Below are 25,214 nucleotides of genomic sequence, written 5' to 3' on the forward strand. Positions count from 1 at the left end.
GTTATGAATGTCACGTGATTATTCTTAATAAAGTCATCTGATTATATAATTAGTTTTAGACTTCTACAACAAGCAGTCTCAGGTAAGACTTACACACGTCCCAATCGTACTTTTAACACAGTATGATTCTGCAGTATCCCTGTCATACGACGCTAATATGAACTATCTACGCAGCTGGGATAAGTTGACCTGCATCATCCAAGTCAGCGAGCTTGACCACCAAATTCCGTTACTTCACTCCTAGGGACATATGCTGATCGGTGTACCTTCCTGCCAAAATGTTTTATTTGATCTTGAGGTTTTTCGGTGGATTTTGCATGTACATTATCAATATTGAGAAATAACTTTCCTTCGCCTGACCAAACGGGGAACGCCCATTGGAAAAAAGTCTTCCGCAGGACCCGTTTCACAGAGCGACCTCGGTGCTGAGTCAATATTTAACAGCCCAAATTGATGAAATCGCCTTTTGGAATAGAACCCCCATGCAATTGCGAATGTCAATATTGTGTGGGGACCTTTAAGATAGGAATATGCAAAATATAACCCCCAGTATGGCATTTGTTTTCAAATTATATCAATTTTTCATTAAGATAATATTTTACGAACAATTATTCCTGGGAAATATTTGGATAGCATTTGGTATTTAACATAACGTGTTATCGTGTGGAAATAGCCGCTGGCAACACGACAAGTACCGGCGACCCTTTGGCTCTATATTCTAGCCTTGTTAACATTTAAATAAACTCACCGACGGTAATGATATCATAAGTTTTAATATTTTTCTTTAGGTAATCGATGTTTTGGGCATCATAAATATAGACTGAGAAACACCAACTGAATACAGTTTGAAGGTTTCCATTCATTACAAATGATTGCAACAAATCCTTTTTCACTCACACTCGCAAATTGGGAAACATTTCTGTAGTATTTGTAAGCAGACATAATATGATCCAGCATCGAATTGACGGATAGAGCTTAAAACAAGTCCCTCAGATGTTTCCTCAAGTAAAGAACAATACAGTTGCCAAAATACAAAAAGGTATGAAATGGTGGTAATGAATGAATTAGACAAGAGAGAGTCCTATGGGCTAAATGCCAGGCAATAGTTCATGTTGGAATGTCATACATCAATCAACGAATCATTGTTGGGGAGAAATGTCAATCGATTGAATATGTCGGTGTCAGCTGATAGAATATCTTGGGGCGTCATATGTCGGTCGCTAGAACATGTTTGGGTGCCACATGTCAGTCGTTAGAAAATGTCTGGGTGTCATGTCAGTCAAAAGAACATGTTGGGGTAACACATGTAAATCAGTGGAACAAGATGAGGTACCACATGCCAGTAAATCAAACCTACTGTCATATGTCAACAGTAGATGCCACATGTCAATAAATAGAACAAGCTGAGGGTCATACGTCAATCAGCAGGACATGTTAGGGTGTTACATGTCTATCAACAGAACCTGTTGGGGTGTCATATGCCAATCAATAGAACATGTTAGGGTGAAACATGTAAATACAAAATGTTGGGTGTCATATGCTATTAAGTAGAACACGCTGTCCTACGTGTTTTGTCGACTGACGACTGACACCCAAACATATTTTATCGACTGACAAGTGATTGTTGTACCACATTTCGGTGACCATCCTCTGAAAACAAAGCCAGTCTTCCTCTACGGCAATGCCAGGTCACATCGTCACGTGTCGCGTGTTCCTATATGCTACGGTTACTGATAGCAGAGTGATGCTATAAAAATGCTATACCCTTTGTTAGTTGTTTTTTTTCCATATTGAAGCTACACTCATTTGAGAGAGTTTATAAACTTTCGAACTTGACAGCCTGGACCAGAAAATCCAACCACTGGCACCGTGATCACCGATCGATGCAGATCAGATACTGTGACATGTTTCGATTAGAAATTTGAAAAAAAACCCACTTGCACTCTCAGTTCAAAGCATTGTTTCCGATAAATAGGTGACAGTTGCGTGTCAATAATGATTAGGTAGACTTTTATTCTGCTTTTAGATTTCCCTTTTCTTTTCTTACTACAGAACAACGAAGATGAAGCTTTTCATCGTGGTACTTGTCTTGGCCCTGAGTGTCGTCCACGGACAGGATGTCTTGACCGGCCTTAAAGGTGACCTCCAAACCATCGGAGGAGCAATCAAACAGACAGGAAAGGACTTCGTACCATATGCACAGACCGTTGGCAAAGACCTTCTTGGAACCCTAAAGAACGACACTCTCAAAATGGTCGGGAACACAATCTCCGGTACGACAAATACATAATAATCAGAATGACGATACAGCTCCCTTTCCAGACTAGATATCCTGAAGCTATAGTCTCATGAGGCAGGTTTGAGCAAACTCACTTGCCTAAGGTGAGACCACATGTATCACACTTGCTTCGTTGTGGGGCAGGACCGAAGTCCTAGAAACTCTCAAGAGTCAAGCTGCCAAACACCCACTCAACGTTCCTTACCTTCAGCTGACTGTGACCTGATATTTGTGCACATGACCACATACCACCACATGAGCAAAATCAGCTTTAAAAAATGATAACTTATTATCTTCTGCATGCACCTAAATGGTAATTCTATCTAAGCAATCTTGGGTAAGATAAGGCACTGCAAGCTTAATGTAACCACTCGAGGGTATTTAAACAAGTAAATGTAATCACTGTAACCTTAATTCAAGCACCAAAATGGTATTTATGAATTAACCCCTAGCGTCACTTTAAACATTAAAGGAGTATTTAAGTAGCACAATGCTAAACGTAAGCAATAGAACAAAGATATATAAGTAATTCGGTGTGATTTAAACACTTACACAGGAATACAATGGCTAGGTACACAGCCAACATTAAGCACATTCATTGGTAATAAAATCACTACTGTGGCAATGTAAACCTTAAATATACACCAAATGCATGACAATATATTTGAGCCAAGTATAGAGAGCAAAAGTTCATTTGACGCATTCAGGTTCTTTTCTGTTTCAGATCTTCTTGGACAGGCTATTTCTAAACTGTTCCATACTGGCAAGAGAGACACGATGTATGTGCATATTTTGTCATTTATCTTAAATTAGATTTTCCATCCTTCCGACAGTCACCTTGTAAAATATTTTTGTTCACATCGTCATAAAAGTCTTTAAGAGAAAAGCACATGACTAAACTAAAGGAGTTCTTCAAAGGTTCGAAGTGGCTTGGCGACTTCTGCAACGTGACTACAGTACCCTCAACTCTTAAACTTTAAAGCGTAAAATATTGGGACCCACGAAAATTTTCCTGTGTCAAAACATTTACAGTTTTGTTATATGAATTTTATCATAGCACAGAAAGGGATGTCGTGTCCGGTCTCAAGGATGACCTCCAAACCATCGGAGGCGCTATCAAGGAGACAGGAAAGGACTTCGTACCATATGCTGCTAGCCTTGGCAAAGACCTTCTTGGAACCTTTAAGAACGACACTCTCAAAATGATCGGGGACACAATCTCGGGTAAAGCAAGGACACTTGAACCTGTTACGCATTAACGATAGCATAATCACAATAAGCACAATCACTAACGCTTATTGTAAGCACCACAATGGTGCTACGTACACGTTATCACAAATAAGCTCAGTGCAGGCACCATGAAGGTATAAGGGCACTACACGTAAATGTTGCACTGCAACTTACATGCTGTTGCACTGCAACTTACATGTAAGCATAACAAGGGCACGTTAGGAAACACTCAGGAAACGACATGTTGACAGGCATTATCTTGCTGAAGCGTCAAGTTACGTCTCTGTCCTTGAATGAACGGCTGCACATGAGGCCTAGTAATCTTATCTCTATATCGAAGACATGTCAGATTGCCATTGACAATAACATTGACAATGCCATGAGATGTGATGCCGGACCATGAGATTTGATATTACCCCATACCATTAAGCTTTTGCTTCCAAACTCTCGACGTAGGAGAACGCAAACGTCGGCATACCGTTCAGCATCCGCCGTCTGTACACCTTTGCCCAGTCATCTGAGCTGTGCAGAAGAAACATCTACTGGTCAGAAAACAAAACACCGTCCCAGTACTGTCTCACGATGCCATCTCGAATTATGGCTATCTTAGCCTCGCTTCATTCATTAATAACATACCTGCATTCTATTCCAGCAGGCTCTTTACACAGCAAAATGTTTGAACTTAAAACTCCAAACCAAATTAATAATGGATTATTCTGTCACACTGTGCCTGATATAAAACGTTAGTGCAAAAGAATGTCCACTGATTTGATTTAAACATATTTTATTCACAAATGTGACCAACTTAAAACACCCGCTCCTTCAATGTCCATTCCTGACTAAGCTCGGAAAAATGTTTCAAAATTATTTGAATGGATTACTGATTATCAGTGATAACACCAGGTGTTCACGGAAAGGATAACAGGTCCTGCCCTACCTGTAACTTTTATCCAGTCATCTGTACCATTACTCTCATGGCCAAGTTGCCGTTGTAAAAAACTATCTTAACACTGTCGAAAGGTAGGGTCCCCTATCATGAGAATTAGCGTTAAGACTCATTTATTTATTTAATCATTTTCCTCATTAAGACGTTGACATCCATCACTTGTTTTCATTTATTATGTGCTGTTACCCGGTAACATAAGAACCATAGTGATATTTAAAAACTGCGGCATGAATATTAAAAGATATTTTAAAATCTGCTACAAATTTAAAACAAAACAGACAAAAACAAACCCAAAAAAAACAAACAAACAAAAAACAAATAAAGATAGAATAAACAACAATAAAACAAAAGAAAGCAGAACTGACTGCATACAAATGTTATGATAACGACTACGGTAATACAAGTACTTCATATTTTACTACTTGACGTATCAAACGCATGCTGAACACAAACACACGCTGCAATGTGAATTTCAAAACTTCATGCATTTATTTTGCAGATCTCCTTGGACAAGCTATTTCTAAACTTTTTCATACTGGCAAGCGAGATACGGTGTATGTACATGTTATATTCTGTCACCAAAGATCATCCATCTTATCTCATAGAATGCAGATTTCCACACCACTAGTTCTATCAGATATATAAATTATGTGCTACTTTGGGAGCAGTTGAAAAGCTTGGAGCCTGATTTATATTACTTAAATTTTCAGCCAAACACCGGCTACAGAGTATTTCCATTGATATGTACGGAAATACAAAGTACATCACATGTAAATATGTTCGGAAAGTTGCTCAAAGGATCGATGTCAGTCAGAACTCTCAGTTACTTCTATAAATAAATACGTATTGGTGAAAATGCTGCAATCCACAAATAACCTGTTTAAGAAAAGCACAGCATATGTATATATTTGACACAGCACAGAAAGGGATGTCCTTACTGGTATCAAGGACGATTTGGAAACTATTGGTGGTGCCATCAAACAGACAGGACAGGACTTCGTTCCTTATGCAGCCGGAGTTGGCAAAGATCTTCTTGGAACCCTCAAGAACGACACTCTCAAGATGGTTGGCGGCACAATCACTGGTAACGCAAATTCTTTCCAAACGTCAGTTTCAAACCCTAAGGCTGAGCATGTCAACATACGTGCACACGTGACGAAAATAATCACTGTTTGTTATCTTCTCAAGCCAGCTGCCAATTAACTACAGCATGGTTTTACGTCGCATTTAGCAATATTCCAGCAATATTACGTCGAGGGAAATATGCTGCACATGTGCGGAATTGAACGGGAAGTCAGCCTTGCGAGGGAACGCTGTAACCAATTGCAATAGGCTAATACGCCGCTCCACTGAAACCGTTAGCATTGAAGTAAACAAGAAAGAAAAAAAACCGATGACAGTTAAAAATAAATCGATAAATAAATAAAGAAAAGAAAAGAAAAAAAAAACAACAAGAACTAGACGCTACACTAAAATATTTTTTTTATTTCTTTCAGACCTTCTTGGGCAAGCTTTTGCAAACCTGTTCCACTTCAAGAGAGAGCTGTATGTATACGGGAAATTTCACTCTTATTGTGAGTCAGTCTAAACCTCTAGGTTTCCATCACTTTGATTGTATCATGCTTGTGATTTTCTTAGGGAACAGTTTTGCTTGTTTTAAACATATTGTATTCGGAAAAGAAATTGAATGGGCGCAGTTTATCCAACTTAGGAACGCCCTTTCCCAGAAGTTACATATGTCATATTTACAATGTAAAAACATTGACAACAGGGTTTTGTGGAAATAATATATCCAAGAATAAAACTACAAAAATAGTTGACTGAACGTAATATAATGATATATATAATATATATCAAATAATAATTCATTTTCATATGGTGATAGAATAACATGACCAAATAACCATGAATTTAGATTCATGGTTATGCGATGTTGAACGACTGTATTTACATTCACAAACAAATCTTTACGTTGCGTTGTATATAAAGAACATTCTAAAAGTTAATGCCATGAATTTTCACAAGAGCAACCACAAGTACAAGAAGAGTCTGATCTTAAATTAATTCTGTAAAAATCGTAATTAAGCGGACTTATATTGTATCTTAGTTTTATGTGAATAATGTTCAATTTCCTTCTACCAGACGAAAACAAAGGTGGGACGGCTTCTATTTTACTTTGAATTTTCAATTAGAACCCTGTTAAAGAAGCTATTTTTCTTAATGCTATTGGGAAGATTGTTCCACATCCATATAATAGATGGAAAAAAGATGATAGGGAAAATTTCAATCTCGTAAATGGAAGGGAAAAGTTTACAGTGTTGGCAATGATTCCCGAAGGTATGATGGTACAATGTTGTGAAGAATCTTATAAAATAAGCAAAGGTTCCTAAGTCTCCTACGTTCACTAAGAGTTTCCCAACCAGTTTCAAAATACAAATGATCACGAGAAGTATACTTCGGATGTCCTGTCACTGTACGAGCTTCTTCTAACTGTAACTGTTTTAAAGAGTTACCTTGTTCAGTCGTAGATCCATCCCGCAATTAACTCGCATACTCAAAATGAGGTTGAATGAAAATAGTGTCGATCTAATTTGGCGTTGTTCTTTTCAACAGAAACTTTAACTTTCATATGGAATTGTCATTTTGGAGGTTTTCTATAAAATATCGTTTATGTGATGGGACCAGCCTCAATCTATGTCAGACACGATCAAAAGACTTAGAAAGATCGGAAATAAAATACAATAGTTTTCTTTGTTATCCAGCGATGTGCATACATTGGGTGAAGTTGTTGTACAGAAGAGTGGCCTCGCTGAACACCAGCCTGATATTTGTAAAATAATTTGTTAGGGAACAATCTGAACTGTTGATGTCCAATAAAAGCATCAGCAAGTTAAATTTCAGAAAAAAAACTTTCATTGGTCTATACCCGTAACGTTAATAAAACCAAAGTGACATAACAAGAGTTTCTCTCGGAAACGAAACAAACTACCATTTTATATATTTTATCATTCAGCTCAGAGGAGGCTGTTCTGAACGATATTCTTGAAGACATGGACAACGACACAGTCGGCATGATCGGAGACGTAGTCGCAGGTGAAATACGAGCATGAACATTATCTGGAGACCACGAGAACAAAATAGATGCAAATGTAGTTAACTCGTTGATCTTAAGCCTTTATGCCCAACAATGGCATGTGAACAAAACGAAAGTAATATTTTCACTATGAACCTAATGTTATTGGTTGCGGCTTACGATGTTTGAAAGGTTCACCGTAAGATACTGACTAGATACATATAGCATTTACCCATTCATTTCTGTTCCAGAAATGATTGGACATGCCATTGAAAAGCTGTTCCATAAGAAGAAGGAGCTGTATGTAACACAATTTTCACACTAGTTATGATCAAACAGTTAGTATCCGTTTGTGAATCTTCTCGTTGTATGATATATATACTTTATTTAAGGAGCGGCTAAAAATGGTATCGAAAAGAAACTCGTTAAAATCTCAAACATTCCACATACAGCACAACTGCTAAACAGCTCAAAGTTTCAACAGCAACAGAAAATATTTATCCAACTGCATCCATTTTATATATTTATAGCAATGAACGGGATGTCCTGAGCGGACTCAAGGATGAATTTCAAACTATTGGAGGTGCAATCAAACAGACTGGACAGGACTTCGTACCATTTGCTACAGGCATTGGAAAAGATCTGCTGGGAACCCTTGAGAACGACACACTGAAGATGGTCGGAGGAACAATCACTGGTAACACAAATATATGGATGAAATTTCACCACAATAACGCATGTCCAATACATTACGTTACTGACATTCACTCATTAAACTGATCATGTAAATATAATTCACAAATTTATGTCAAAAATCTTTAGCAATATATGAAAACAACACGTGCAAGTCACGTTCTTACATGAACAAACATATACCACAAGAACTAGGTCCTGAAATACTGTAACATCAGTATTTTGTCCAGGATTCTTATAATGCTCTTTGATTTTTCGTCTAAAAGTGCCTACTCGAATTTATCTTAAAACTGATGAAAAGTAGACACCAAACACTGAACCAAATATAAATAGAAAAACGACGCCAATCAGCAGTCCACACGCCACCTTCAATTTCTTGTTCATATATTATGCATGCCCTAAATTGTGCGGAAACGCTGTTTTTGTTATTCACAGAGCAATAAATACACAAGAGACCTTATGTAATCTCCTGTATGTTATCAGTTCTTGTAACACATACATATAAACAGCATAAATGTTAACAATAAAACGTGTTTCATTTGCAGCAATTCATATTTGTTCCAGATCTTCTGGGGCATGCTCTTGCAAATCTGTTTCATGGCAAGAGAGATCTGTAAGTATGCACAGGTAGTGTGTGACCTACCCTTCAGTGCCCAAGTGTATATTCTACTCAGGACAAGGAACCGTTAACAAATAATTGTCGGATATAGTAGTTACACAACGAGTGTAAGATGTACTATATACACCTTACACTAGAGCCACACCATTAAAACACAGAAAAGAACCCGAGGAAACACTATTCCAGAATATATATTTTGCGTTCTCCGAAAAGCTGATATATACCCAACAACAACAAAAACCTAACAAACACAATTCTTAAGCAAATATTTTTATCAACTCGTAGCTCAAAACGGGATTTCCTGACCGACATCAGGAATGACCTGCAAACTATCGGAGGTGCTGTCCAGCAGACAGGAAAGGATTTCGTACCATTTGCTGCGGGCATTGGCAAAGATCTGCTGGGAACCCTTCAGAACGACACACTCAAGATGGTCGGAGGAACAATTTCTGGTAACACAAATAATTTAAAGGAAAAACGTCACATGCCATGAAAACAAAATGCACCCAGAGACGCACGCAATATGATACCAACGTCCATATAAGGGTACAACGTTTCTTTATCAAAATGAACAGCTGCTGCATATATCAAAACTGTTTTGACTTCGGCAAAAATATGTCCCTTCTCCAAAGTTGACATGGATTATAACAGTGAAACTTCTTCTTAGAAATGGTACAGGATAGTTTGTGCTTGTTTTTAAGACGTATATGCCACACTTGGGTGGTTTATTTTCGCTGATTTGGATGCGCATGTCATCTTACACTAATTGCTGAGATTGATGCTGAAGTGGTCAATCGCTTGTTTGTCTGGTGCAAACTTGAATACTCATGGACTATGTGTTGTGCTCTTTTCAAGAACAAACACTCACAGATGTATTTCTTGAGGAAGACCTCAGGCATGTCACATATTTATTAAATATATACGTAACTTGTTTACTTTAATTAAACACAAATTGTACTGAAGCGTTGATCACAAATATTGAAACAATATCTTCGGTCGCCACGTTTAGTCAACACGCTTTCCATGGATCAAAGATGAAGCTGTTTCCTAAATTTCTAATGTAACATAAATTTGTTCAGCATTAAAAGCGATTCTCTTTGGTTTCAGATCTTCTCGGCCAGGCACTTTCAAATCTGTTTCAAGGCAAGAGAGATCTGTAAGTATACACAGGTGGTGTGTGACCTACGCTGCAGTGCCCAAGTGTATATTCTTCTCAGGACAAGGAACCGTTAACAAATAATTGTCGGATATAGTAGTTACACAACGAGTGTAAGATGTACTATATACACCTTACACTAGAGCCACACCATTAAAACACAGAAAAGAACCCGAGGAAACACTATTCCAGAATATATATTTTGCGTTCTCCGAAAAGCTGATATATACCCAACAACAACAAAAACCTAACAAACACAATTCTTAAGCAAATATTTTTATCAACTCGTAGCTCAAAACGGGATTTCCTGACCGACATCAAGAATGATCTGCAAACTATCGGAGGTGCTGTCCAACAGACAGGAAAGGATTTCGTACCATTTGCTGCGGGCATTGGCAAAGATCTGCTGGGAACCCTTCAGAACGACACACTCAAGATGGTCGGAGGAACAATTTCTGGTAACACAAATAATTTAAAGGAAAAACGTCACATGCCATGAAAACAAAATGCACCCAGAGACGCACGCAATATGATACCAACGTCCATATAAGGGTACAACGTTTCTTTATCAAAATGAACAGCTGCTGCATATATCAAAACTGTTTTGACTTCAGCAAAAATATGTCCCTTCTCCAAAGTTGACATGGATTATAACAGTGAAACTTCTTCTTAGAAATGGTACAGGATAGTTTGTGCTTGTTTTTAAGACGTATATGCCACACTTGGGTGGTTTATTTTCGCCGATTTGGATGCGCATGTCATCTTACACTAATTGCTGAGATTGATGCTGAAGTGGTCAATCGCTTGTTTGTCTGGTGCAAACTTGAATACTCATGGACTATGTGTTGTGCTCTTTTCAAGAACAAACACTCACAGATGTATTTCTTGAGGAAGACCTCAGGCATGTCACATATTTATTAAATATATACGTAATTTGTTTACTTTAATTAAACACAAATTGTACTGAAGCGTTGATCACAAATATTGAAACAATATCTTCGGTCGCCACGTTTAGTCAACACGCTTTCCATGGATCAAAGATGAAGCTGTTTCCTAAATTTCTAATGTAACATAAATTTGTTCAGCATTAAAAGCGATTCTCTTTGGTTTCAGATCTTCTCGGCCAGGCACTTTCAAATCTGTTTCAAGGCAAGAGAGATCTGTTAGTATACATCATATCCACTACTTATACTGATCCTCTTTAAGTGCTTGCAGTGTTTGGGTTTCCATTCTCCTGAATGTTTCAAGAGTATGTTCTACGACGGGAGCAGTTTACAAACCAAAATTGCCGAGCGTCAGATGTACAAACATACACCTTACTACCCTTGACCCTAAGTTGGCATTTTTCGCATATTAAGAGAAATTCTTAGGATAAAAGAAGTCAAACCAAGCCAATGCCAGATTGAATATGATTGTTTCAAATTGTAGCTCAGAAAGGGATCTCCTGACCGACATCAAGAATGACCTGCAAACCATCGGAGGTGCTGTCCAACAGACAGGGAAAGATTTCGTACCATATGCTGCGGGCATTGGCAAAGATCTGCTGGGAACTCTTGAGAACGACACACTCAAGATGGTCGGAGGAACAATTTCTGGTAACACAAATATGGTGTTGCGGAGACATTCCAACACACGATGAAGGCAAAATGCTCACAAAGACGCAAAGGAGACGTTTAAGAAATTAAATTCCATGACGTTGGTCATTGTTTTTCTTATTGGAAACATATGTCCAAGCAATTCCTTCTAGGTGTTCATTGTATTGACCTGCTTAAAATTCCATTCGTTTTAAATACTTAAAGAAGATACATAAAAAACCCGTTGATTAATTGTGCCGTTTAATGTTAACAATAAAACAGTAAATGATAAAGGACATTTCATCTACTCTGATTCATTTTGGTTTCAGATCTTCTTGGTCAGGCTCTTGTTAACCTGTTTCACGGCAAGAGAGATATGTATGTTTATCCAAAATGTTATACTTATCGTGATCCACTTTTAAATCATTTCCGAGTTTACAACTTCCTAATTGTATCCAATGCACGTTCTACTTTGAAAGCACTTACATAAATATTGGTAACTGATTTAACTTAACATTTCGTGTCACAGCTACATGCAAACCGGGACATTACTTAAGCCTCACTGTTGGTGAGAGATTCCCTCACAAAAAAACAACACAAGAAACCAAACAGAATCGAAAAATATTTTTTTTATATATGCAAATATATTTTTTTTAAATCATAGCTCTGAGAGGAATCTTCTGACCGACATCAAGAATGATGTGGAAGCCATCGGTGGTGCTGTCATACAGACGGGAAAGGACTTCATACCATTTGCTGCAGGCGTTGGCAAAGATTTGCTTGGAACCGCCTTGAAAGACTCTGCCAAGATGGTTGGAGGCACAATCAGCGGTAAATCATGTCTAATCACACACTATATGGACAATTTCAACACCCTGCTCTAATATCTCTCACGGCCATTTCCCTTCCACAGACTTTCCAACCCAGAAACACGGTTTAGTTCTACACAGCTATTAGCAATATTCCAGCTCTGTCATGGTGGGGGACACCAGAAATGAGCTTCACACATTGTACCCAGCTTTGATCTCTTGGCCACCCCACCACTCCCATCTATGAGTCAATGAGATCGCCTGGAGTGTGCAGGCAGTTCCATGAATAGTGATTCAGAGTGAAAAGGTAAACATTGATTATACTGGAAGGCAGGAGGTAATACTCAGTACGTTGGGATATTTTCTGACATTGTGCAGATCTATGGTATCCACGTAAGTTATATTATCCAACCGTGTCATTAGTTTTGTTATATGGAATGGTGGTGTCTGGGGTAGATCATGATTAAATTTGACAGAGTTTAACTTAGCTCCATTCTTGAATTAAACAAATCCTTAGGGTTCGGTTTAGTCAATATGCAGTCAAGCAACATTGTATCAAACTTGACGTACGTAGATACTTCGATGTAAAACAGATACTAAAAGGAATGCACAAGGAGAAAACATTTACTTGGAGACAACGGCACATTCGACACATAAGAGTCCGACTCAACAGTGTTTCACTATTTTATATGTAGTTCTCATGATCAGGTCTTTCAGAAGTATAATACACAATAGTCCAGCTAATATGGAAGGCAGCAGCTATATAAACAATTCAGTAAACAATAAACAATAACAACCATAATAATTCTTTATCATCATTAACATTACATTAATATAGGTAATACTAACAGTAATATGAACACCACAAAGAAAGAATTTATGATATACGGAAAAAAGGAAAGATTTTCACCAACCCCTTGCACTTCTGTTTCAGATCTTGGGGATGCTTTTTCCAAATTATTCGGTCGCAAGAGAGATCTGTAAGTGTACACAATATCCTGTACTTACTGTGATCCACCGACTGATGTAAGCTCATTACTTCTCAGCTCAGACATTCAAACATGAACCTTCCCATACTGTTGATACTGTTGTCAGTCTCTGAAAGATGGATTTAAACCCAATAACAACCAAAACAAACCAATCATAAAGCAAGTATTTTTATTAACTCGTAGCTTAGAAAGGAATCTTCTGACTGACATCAAGAATGACCTGCAAACCATCGGTGGTGCTTTCAAACAGACAGGACAGGACTTCGTACCATATGCTGCAGGCGTTGGCAAAGATCTCCTCGGAACCCTCTTGAACGACTCTGCCAAGATAGTTGGAGGCACCGTCAGCGGTAAATCATGTCCAATCACCCAATGTTATTTCAACACCACAACACCCTGCTCTAATATCTGTCCCAAGGGACACACGGCCATTTCCTTTCCACATATTTACCAACCCAGAAACACAGGTGTGAGTGAGTGAGTTTAGTTTTACGCTGCTTCTAGCAAAATTCCCAGCAATATCAGGGCGGTTACAACAAAAATGGGTTTTACATATTGTGTTCATGCAGGGAATGAAACCCAGGATTGAGCGAATGGTTTGCCCCCACAGATCTCCTGTAGGGATCCGTGGGATCGCCTCGAGTGCATCACATGCATGCCTTTGAATAGTGATTTAGAGAAAAGAAATACATATCGACAATACTGAGAGATAATAGATATAGGTGCCCAATAGTTGGGGGCTAATTAGTTTTGTTATTTGAAATAGTGCTGTCCAGAATGGATACTTCTGATAGAAATTCCACTGATTTCCACTCTGATATTAACCATATTCGACCAAATCCTTAGTGTTAGCTGGAGTCAATAAGCAGTCAAACAACATCGTATCAAAGTTGAAGGTACATACGTAAATACTTCGAGTAAATCTAGAATCAACACAACATTAATCAATGATCATTGAAAATGAATACGCAAGTAACAAGCCTTTATTTGGAAACAAAGGTTCATTCTCCACATGCGAGTCCGACTCAACAATGTTCCACTGAAGTATATGTATTCCACATGACCGGGTCTTTCAGAAGTATGCCAGCAATGGTAACATATGGAAGACAGCAGCAACATAAAAACAAGGCAGTTATAATAACCACATCAACCCTATGAACCCTTTAACTTCGTTAAGAAACAACCTTCACATGAAACCCTTCACTTCTGTTTCAGATCTTCTTGGGCAAGCTCTTTCGAAGTTATTCCATGGCAAGAGAGACCTGTAAGTATACATAATATTTGACACTTATTTCTGTTCACTCACAGCTTGCCATAAATGGGTGCCTTTTCTTTATTCGGAGTAGTTCTCAGATTTCTTGTCTGAAAATTCACTTCAACATGAAGACATCGAGTAATTTTTCAGACGGAAAATACAACTTTACATATATTTTGTCAAACATAGTTCACAAAGGGACGTCTTGACCGGCCTCAAGGATGACATTAACACCATTGGCGGAGCTATCGAACAGACAGGAAAAGATTTCGTGCCATACGCTGCCAACGTGGGGAAAGGTCTTCTCGATACCCTCAAGAACGACACTCTCAAGATGGTTGGCGGCACAATCACTGGTACAGTACGCAGGCTTCATCGGTACAACTCCGAGGCTGTGAGGTAGACGGGTGGTTAAGGCGTTCGCTTGTCACGCCGAGGACATGGGTTCGATTCCCGACATGGTGGCAATGGGTGGAGACCATTTCTGGTGATGATGCTGGAATACTGCTAAAGCGGGGAAGGATTAACCTCACCCACTCACTATAGCTATTACATGAGTTTTAACCATATACGGAGCTCCACAATGATGCTATGGGCACCTAATTGCGAAAACCAAAATTGCATAAATCTGAGGACCTTTGTAATACAGTACGCACAAATAATGCTCTTCAAAGGTAATGCATGAGCTACATAGCATTATGGAACTATGAACAAAAACTTGCACACAGTAACTGACAAAACGCAAAGGCAACATGAAACGCAACCTTTATGCAAGAAATACAAAGATGTACAAAAACTGCCTGTAATCTACAACTGCAAAGGTAATTCAAGATAATATTAACCACGGTTCATGAAGGATTTGGTAGGGTGATATAAACCAATATTCATGCAGGTCTTGGTAGAATGATGTTGATACAGGACTTAGTAGGGTGATATAAACCAGTGTTTATGCAGGACTTGGTCGTGTGATATAAACCAATATTCATGCAGGTCTTGGTAGAATGATGTTGATACAGGACTTAGTAGGGTGATATAAACCAATGTTCATGCAGGACTTGGTCGTGTGATATAAACCAATATTCATGTATTTCTTGGTAGAGTGATGTTGATACAAGACTTAGCAGGGTGATATAAACCAATGTTTATTTAGGACTTGGTCGGGTGATATAAGTCGATGTTCATGCAGGTCTTGGTATGCTGATATAAGTCGATATTCATGCAGGACTTGGTACGATGAAATAAGCCGATGTTCATACAGAAATTGGAAGGATGATATAATCCGATGATCATACATGAATTTGAATCATAACCATTTTTTTTCTTTTTCAGATCTCCTTGGCAAAGCCCTTTCAAACCTGTTTCACTTTAAGAGAGATACACCGTATGTGTAGATACTGCCTTGCATTTCCATCCAGCTTAGAATCCAATCCATAAGCTACAAATGAAACTAAAATAGATTGTCCCGCATCGAAGTTCGAAGACTCGATTGGCACATGGCATCGTATCCAACTGTATCATGTTGGTCTCTGGATTCTCTGATACATACACAGTTGTTAACAGACTGCCATGGTGTACCTGGAATATTGTTAACTACGTTCTTAATGAAAAAAGAAACTCACTTGATCTATACCTGTGCATTGTAGGAACTTGGTACAGCAAAGCAAAAGTTTTATGTCAGAACTGAAGAACCTTCTTGATCTTGGCACCTCCCAGTTCTCTGATGTCATCGACGAAGTATTCGCAGAGATTCAGACCATCTACTCCAAGGTCAAGACCCTTGAGATGCACTCTGAGGATGCTGAGAAGAAGATTGATGCTGTTGCAGGTAGGTTTTCCACTTACACTCCTGTTTAGTCAAGTGGATGGATCGGTGCTGGTTCGTTACTCTTTACGCTGGCGGTAACAAAGCCGCAAGGTAAAGACCCAAGATGGTCTAGACTGTTTGTATGAAACATTCAGACAGCTTTAATGTATTGTGGACCATTGTACCAATCGTTGTAACAAGATACCCCACGAAGTAGTATTCTCCAGGACCAGATCAACTGGACAAAACGTATTTTCAGGCAGTAGGTACTCACTTCGTTCTATACTGACATTAATGAGGAAGACACATTGGCAGTGTCCTCGAGGATTAGTTGGAAGAATAGGTAAAATGAGAGTGAGTTCAGTTTTAGCAGTATTCCAGCAATATCACAGCGAGGTGTGCCAGAAAGAGGCTTCACACATTGTACTCATTTGTGACACTGAATCCTGAATTTCGTATACGGTACGGTCTTAAAGCAAAGCCACCTGTACGACAGTTGACACTGATATGGTTTCACATGCGGTTGCTGTTTAGACGATGACCTTGACCTTGACTCATCATCTTTCATGTTTCCTTTGCATCGTGGATATTCAGCTGGCGTTTTGTGTCAGATGGTATTTATGCAGCAGGACCGATCAGCGCTTTATATATTGTCGCTTGGTTTGTCTCAATCAGTAGTATAGACACGGACATTTTTGGACACAACCATATTCTTTATGGTTGAAGACGGTATGCTCAAAAGCATGACTTTGGAAAATTAGAAATTAATATCATATTTCTGTATCTTTTCCATGACAAATGCTGTTGGAACAAAAGTTGCATATGCCATTATTCTTCGTTGTACTCGATCAATGAACCAAATGTTTGTTATAATTATATGACATGTAGGGCACTTGCCTACTCGTTGACGGCATATTTTGCAACAGCAAAAATCAGTCTGGGTGAGTTTGCTTTTAAAGTAACTCATGAGGCATTTCAAATCAACTCAAATCGGGTCATTTCCAGCTAACATTGGTAATCCGTTATATATTGTTCCTTGTCTATAAATTGGCGTTCTCTTCAAGATCAACCGGAAAGATAAGTCTGTCTCGCCGAACGAAGTCTTACCGAACACTAATGTAAGTTGTCGTCAGCCAAGTAGAGGTCTCTGGTTACCGAATTCCCGCAAATCTTGCACACACAATAAGAACACCGGGAGGATGGGTCTGCATAAAGAGGGTCTCATCTTCCACCTAAGTACAGGGTCTCTGAATACCGAATCCCGTACGCAATAAGAACAGCAAGAGGGCTGGTCTGTCTAATAGGGTTCTTGACTAACGAGGTTTCCTGGAACAAAGATGTAACTTGTACTCATCTTCCAGCCAAGTACAGGTCTCTGGTTACCGACTTCGTGCAAGCCTTGGAGAGAGATGTAACTAAAGTGGTTACCAGAACCTTTGGGCAAAATAAGCGTGACCTTGCTGGTGGCCTGGGAAGTTCTCTCACTGGATTGTTCAAACCAGGCCTTGAAGCTATCGGGAAGGTATGAAAAGACCAGTAATCGTCAATACATAATGCACTTTTGGGGTACAAGTTTTCTAATCTGATTTCGCTGTGCTTTAGTGGCATACGCTACTCCTATGTGGGTTCGAATCCAACCTGTGCTGGTATCCCGTCGCGACAAGACAGAAATAACTGGCGGTAATTCATTTTGTGTATATGCAAGTCTTTGAATGTCATTTAGAAGTGAAAATACATAAGAATGAAGATTTTTATGGATATCAACTTCTTAATGAGAGAACACAACGTTTCGGAGTTAATGCTTACTCCTTCATCAGGTGATTGAGAAAGGGATACAGAGGTGTATTTATATGTACAGTTAAAACAATAACAAAGTAACAAGTGGAATGAGTTAACGAAAGCTAGTATAAACAAGCACTGATAGGAAGCCGATAGTTAAGATAACAATGATGGAAGCCAATGGTAATGCATTACAGTTGATTGGATATGTTTACATAACACAGATACGGGGTAAGGACGATGTACATGATTGGGGATAAGGATGGAAGCCAATGGTGATACATTACGCATGATAGGATGATGTACATAACACACGATAGGGGGTGAGCATGTTACATGAGGGTTGATGATGTACAAACACAAGTAGGTAAGGATGTACTCGGGTAGATTGGCTATACATGAATTACATAGATAGAATGTACACAGGTAGATGAGATTAATTTATCAATAAGTCCCAGGCACTTGGTAGGTACACTCCTTGGTCGCGGTTGATGGCTGGTTTCTGTCTCCGGATCTCGATGGCCTCTTGCAGTTTCCTTTGGCGCCAGTTGTTGTTGTTGGTAGATAGTATCCTAGTGTCCTCCCATCGAATTGAGTGTTCAGGGTTCTTGAGAATGTGTTCAGAGATGGCCGATTTCTGGTCGAGTTTCCTGACTGAGGTCTGATGTTCCTTCATTCTGGTGTTGATTGGTCTCAGCGTTTCTCCAATGTATAGGTCGCCACAGTTGCAAGGGATCTGGTAGATGCATCCTCTCGGGTTAGGGTGTTCACAGCTGGGTCCTTTACCGTTGGCTTTTAGGTAGGTCTTGATGGTCTTGCCACTGGAGAAGGTGACATCGATGCTGGCTTTGGTCTTGATGAGGCGTGATATTTGATGACTGATGGGGCCAAGGTAGGGTATGGTTACTCTGATGGGTGATGGAGAAGGTTTGGGGCGTGGTACTCGGTCCTTAAGGGTCTTGTTGATGGTGGCTGTGACGAGCTGGGGAGGGTAACCGTTGAGTGTGGTGAATGTCTTTCTGAGGTGGTCCAGTTCATTGTTTAGGGCATCGGGGTGGCAGAGGGCTTTGGCACGTCTGGTAAGGGTGGCGATGATAGCTTGCTTGATCTGAGGGTGGTGGCAGGAGTTGTAGTGGATGTACTGGTCGGTGTGCGTCGGCTTGCGGTAAACTGAGGTTCTAAGTCCATCGTCTGTGGTGTGGAGGGATACATCGAGGAAGGGCAGGTGTTGGTTGGTCTCAGTCTCCATGGTGAACTTGATTCTTGGATGTTGGTCGTTGAGGTGGTTGAGGAGTTCATTGGGGTCGTTGTCATAGGCGATGGTGGTGAAGGTGTCGTCGACTTTGCGGTACCAACAGAGGGGCTGGAACGGAGCTGTGGAGAGGGCCTTCGAGGAAGCAGCCCTCCTTCGAGGAAGCAGCCCTCTCCACAGCTCCGTTCCAGCCCCTCTGTTGGTACCGCAAAGTCGACGACACCTTCACCACCATCGCCTATGACAACGACCCCAATGAACTCCTCAACCACCTCAACGACCAACATCCAAGAATCAAGTTCACCATGGAGACTGAGACCAACCAACACCTGCCAGCCCTCTCCACAGCTCCGTTCCAGCCCCTCTGTTGGTACCGCAAAGTCGACGACACCTTCACCACCATCGCCTATGACAACGACCCCAATGGACTCCTCAACCACCTCAACGACCAACATCCAAGAATCAAGTTCACCATGGAGACTGAGACCAACCAACACCTGCCCTTCCTCGATGTATCCCTCCACACCACAGACGATGGACTTAGAACCTCAGTTTACCGCAAGCCGATGCACACCGACCAGTACATCCACTACAACTCCTGCCACCACCCTCAGATCAAGCAAGCTATCATCGCCACCCTTACCAGACGTGCCAAAGCCCTCTGCCACCCCGATGCCCTAAACAATGAACTGGACCACCTCAGAAAGACATTCACCACACTCAACGGTTACCCTCCCCAGCTCGTCACAGCCACCATCAACAAGACCCTTAAGGACCGAGAACCCCGCCCCAAACCTTCTCCATCACCCATCAGAGTAACCATACCCTACCTTGGCCCCATCAGTCATCAAATATCACGCCTCATCAAGACCAAAGCCAGCATCGATGTCACCTTCTCCAGTGGCAAGACCATCAAGACCTACCTAAAAGCCAACGGTAAAGGACCCAGCTGTGAACACCCTAACCCGAGAGAATGCATCTACCAGATCCCTTGCAACTGTGGCGACCTATACATTGGAGAAACGCTGAGAATGAAGGAACATCAGACCTCAGTCAGGAAACTCGACCAGAAATCGGCCATCTCTGAACACATTCTCAAGAACCCTGAACACTCAATTCGATGGGAGGACACTAGGATACTATCTACCAACAACAACAACTGGCGCCAAAGGAAACTGCAAGAGGCCATCGAGATCCGGAGACAGAAACCAGCCATCAACCGCGACCAAGGAGTGTACCTACCAAGTGCCTGGGACTTATTGATAAATTAATCTCATCTACCTGTGTACATTCTATCTATGTAATTCATGTATAGCCAATCTACCCGAGTACATCCTTACCTACTTGTGTTTGTACATCATCAACCCTCATGTAACATGCTCACCCCCTATCGTGTGTTATGTACATCATCCTATCATGCGTAATGTATCACCATTGGCTTCCATCCTTATCCCCAATCATGTACATCGTCCTTACCCCGTATCTGTGTTATGTAAACATATCCAATCAACTGTAATGCATTACCATTGGCTTCCATCATTGTTATCTTAACTATCGGCTTCCTATCAGTGCTTGTTTATACTAGCTTTCGTCAACTCATTCCACTTGTTACTTTGTTATTGTTTTACCTGTACATATAAATACACCTCTGTATCCCTTTCTCAATCACCTGATGAAGGAGTAAGCATTAACTCCGAAACGTTGTGTTCTCTCATAAAGAAGTTGATATCCATAAAAATCTTCATTCTTATGTGTATATGCAGTCAAAATTGAAATATCATATACACATGGAAATACGTATCACAACAACTGCACATTTTAAATTCGATACAAACATGTGTGTTCGTATCATAATAATGTTTGTTTGTAATATTTTGGCACAGAATACATAGGTCTTATAATATGTCCTTACTATGGTCAAGAGCGAGCCCTACTTGAAATGTATGTACCCTACATAAAGCAATCATCAGCATCAACTGATCACACAGCTAGATGCTAAGATGATTAAAAATAAGTCGATCTCCTTAAATCAATTGATTTCGATGTTAATATGCTAACAAGGGGTCTCCTCAGCTAACAACTACTCAAAGATGACATGTTATTAGTATGTGGAATGCTGACGTATCTCGTTTAGGCAATCCATCGACTTACTTCATGAGCTTGGAGATACGTAACTAGGATGTGATGACGTCAAGTGAACCAAGTCCACTATGACCAGTCTATTCCTTTACTCGTCTAAAACTGCAAATATGGGATCAGTTCTAACCCGATCCTCTCCTTGAGGCATGGTCGTATCTTAAACGATTGAGTATGCGTCTCCTTCAGAGGTGAAACTGTTAAAAAACTTCTACGGTGTAATGGTTACAATTTTTATCCATGGACATTCCCGGCCGGAAGTCAGTATCCAAGAACGCCGTGCAGCTATCGTGCCACGCTCAGAGAACAACTGTGTCTTGGGACAGGGCTCATATGCCGACGTGAAATAGCATTTGTTTCACATGCAAACTCATTTTTCACAGATGGTCCTTCAGCCAACTCTACATCCTCCAATGCATGAACCAATTTTGATAGATCATGGTAAGTTTGTAAACTATCGTAAGTCGTGAGTGTATTTTTCTGTCTCACATTTCCTGGACTACAGTACTGCCTAACCCTTCCTGCAATGCTATAGGCCAGGAACATTAGACACAAACAGTAATATTGGAAAAAAATAGTAGAAAGCCGAATTTTTCAGGAAAGCTTCAGAATATTATTGCCATGTGCAAAGTACAGAGTTCCGGAAATTCTACCTTGTGGCATTTTCAAAATGGCCTCCAATTTCAAGATTGCCGCCAAAATCATTAAAATGATTATACACACAGATATTATGTCAATAATTATGTCATGTGATATATCAAATGAAAGCTCTTCCCACAAGGAAGCTAAATACATGCCAGTCTAGATTTTCTCAAAATCTCTGTGTGTGTATGTATGTGTGTACATACATAAAGAGAAAGAGAGAGTTGCCAGACTGTGGGAAATAAGGAGGTGAAACGTGGACTGGTCCACATGGAATTTGTTCTGTTATGTTAACTTCCGCGACGTACGAATATCGCTTTCTGAGTGGAATAATCTTGAAAACGATGCGTCGAAACTCACTTTACAAGATATGAAGTGTTCACTTTTACTTAGCTTCACGAAACAGCAGTTTTATACATGTCATGATGAAGAAAAGCAAAAGAAAGAAGCTAAGAAGGGAATGTGTGGATGTCAACTTCCGTTATATGAAACACATGCCGATTGGGTAGAGTCATCCCATGACGGAGGTGAAAGAATATACTTCGTCCTGTTCGTATTGCGGAAGTTGACATCTATGAATCACACCTTTATGTGCTTTACTCCTAATCGTCATTCAAAACGTAATTGTTCATCAACGTCGCGTTCACACACATATTTAATGACAACTAACAAATGCAAATCCTGGTCTTTATTAGTTAACAATATATGAGACTCAATATAGCAGTAATACCCCATTCAAGTTTGAGACGGAATGAGTCGGAATGCTGTCGGAATGAAAATTTCTTCAGATTCCTGGAAATTCGAAATGAATTCTGAAACGTCTCACCGCTTTCCTGAAGAATTCCAAGTAATCGGTTCTACTCTTGTAACATACCCGAATGTTTCGAACATGGAACTTAGAGGTACATTCGAAGTGGAAAAATATCGAACAGCATTTGAGGTAAAGATGACAAGAATTTTTTATGGATGATCAACTTCTTTATTCCAGGGTAGCGACGTTTCGGTATAGATTCTTATACCGTTTTCAAGCGTGTAAGAATCTATACCGAAACGTCGCTACCCTGGAATAAAGAAGTTGATCATCCATAAAAAAATTCTTGTCATCTTTATCTCAGCAACTTCTAGAATGCCTCTCAAACAGTTTAGCATTTGAGGTGCATTCGAACTGCATTCTGAGTATTCATACTGCATTCTAAGAATTCTGACTGCACTCTAAATGTTTACCTGTTCGGAACACATCAAGGCAGAATAGAGAGCACAAGTCACTTCAAAAATTGTTAAAATGTGGAATGAGTCGGAACGTATTTCGATTGCTGCTCTACTTCAGGTGGAATATTCTTCAGTTGTACCGAATCTTTCGAAATAAGTTGGAATACACCTCAGAAAGTCGAATGCTCTTCAAATGGGCCTTGACGTCATCAGAACACCGCCGTGTCCCATAAAACGTGGACACACGTCACTGAAACGCCATATAGCATTTGGGACTCGCATTATTAATAAACTTGAAAATATTGGGGTTTTTTGACAAGATTTTGGGACTTTTTCTGATTGATTATCCCGGGTTCCTGGCACTTGGAAATGAGTGGGCAAGTGGGCTAACACATTGGTGCAGATATGTGTTCCTGTTCTACCGATTCTACTAATTCTCAATTTGTAAAAAAACCATATCCACCTGGTCCCATTTTTACCTATCGTGGTGACACCAGTTGCATTCATTTAATCACCTGTGTATGTCTGTAGTTTCAGCCAGCATCGAGAAATATGTCCACAGCCTCGCTGATCTGATACGTGCCAACATCACACAATCCTTAATTGCGGAGTCATTGTAAATGTCGTCGTTGATGTAGGGTGTGCGCGAATAAACGTATTGTACCTTGCTTGCGTGTGCGTGTATTCTTCCATGAGTGGACCATCATGACTTCCAGCTGCTTAGCTTCAAGAGTGTAAGAAATGTATAAATAATATATGACATGGTGGTTGAATAATCGAAGCGTTTAAGAGTTTCGATCCAGCGGTAACATTAACGCAACGTCATGCAATGGCCTTTAATCGCCATGGAGTATTATTACGACTAAACGTGAATACCTCACAACGTAACCTGTCAGCGGGATCATCAAAACAGATTGCCAATGATAGGTTAAGCCTAATATGTCCCAGCGATTATCCCAACGATATATGGTTTTAACTTAGTATTAATAAAACAATACAATATCCATGGTTGACTCTGATGTCTATACACAGAGGGCTTAGTTGAAGCTCGTCCTAGGCTTCTCACATTGGTATTTTAAAAAAAAGACCGTTTCAGTATTCATCCGCTGTAATATAAAAGGAAGTATTGTTAAAAGCTGCGTACCCTGCCCATGTACTTCATATAAATTTGGAAATAATTGAAGTAATGGCTCTTGTGAAGCTTAAAGGTTTCATTTCTTGACAGTAACCAAAAAATATGTTTAAAGGTTAGCTTCTCTCACTTATACACTCCGGCCATCAGGTGGAGTGCACCGAGGGTCAGTGCTCGCTCCTGTATTTTCTTGTACATAATACCATGGGTTAATAATCTCATCAGTCCAGCTCGTGTTCAAGTCGTCACACACACACGCACACACACACACACACATACACACACAGACACACGCAGAGACACACGCACGCACACACACACACACACACTCACCACACACACACACACACACACACACACACACACACACACCAAATCTCTCTCCGTTACAAAAATAGTTGTGAAACCAACAGAAAGAACAAATGCCTAAATGAACCATTCTGCTTCTGACTACACTATTGACTGAATACAACCCACAAGAAAGAATGTAATGACAGTACCGAATAGATTGTCAGTACACATGGAAGAACAATACACAGTGGCAGTATCACAGGGAATGATGATCACAGCAATAAATACACTTATGTGTGGAACGCAACAGAGCAGTAGTGAGGCGTCTGCCTATCACGCTTAACGCC

The 25,214-nt window shown here is 40.0% G+C and overlaps 1 protein-coding gene across 1 annotated transcript; it reads left to right on the top strand.

Annotated features, from left to right (window-relative positions):
- Positions 1-24,112, top strand: LOC137281315 (trimeric autotransporter adhesin AtaA-like). Its single transcript, XM_067812488.1, has 27 exons — positions 1-82; positions 2,053-2,273; positions 3,003-3,057; positions 3,336-3,502; positions 4,954-5,008; positions 5,372-5,538; positions 5,951-5,999; positions 7,468-7,547; positions 7,779-7,827; positions 8,058-8,224; positions 8,785-8,833; positions 9,125-9,291; positions 9,947-9,995; positions 10,287-10,453; positions 11,109-11,157; positions 11,424-11,590; positions 11,899-11,947; positions 12,234-12,400; positions 13,313-13,358; positions 13,551-13,717; positions 14,583-14,631; positions 14,812-14,978; positions 15,952-16,003; positions 16,266-16,447; positions 17,788-17,948; positions 21,977-22,034; positions 23,976-24,112. Exons 2-27 carry the CDS (start codon positions 2,063-2,065, stop codon positions 24,062-24,064), a joined length of 2,835 nt encoding a protein of 944 aa, XP_067668589.1. The 5' UTR covers positions 1-82; positions 2,053-2,062; the 3' UTR covers positions 24,065-24,112.
- The last annotated feature ends 1,102 nt before the right edge of the window (positions 24,113-25,214 follow it).

The sequence above is a fragment of the Haliotis asinina genome, chromosome 4 (genome assembly GCF_037392515.1).
Source record: "Haliotis asinina isolate JCU_RB_2024 chromosome 4, JCU_Hal_asi_v2, whole genome shotgun sequence".
Classification (NCBI taxonomy): domain Eukaryota; kingdom Metazoa; phylum Mollusca; class Gastropoda; order Lepetellida; family Haliotidae; genus Haliotis; species Haliotis asinina.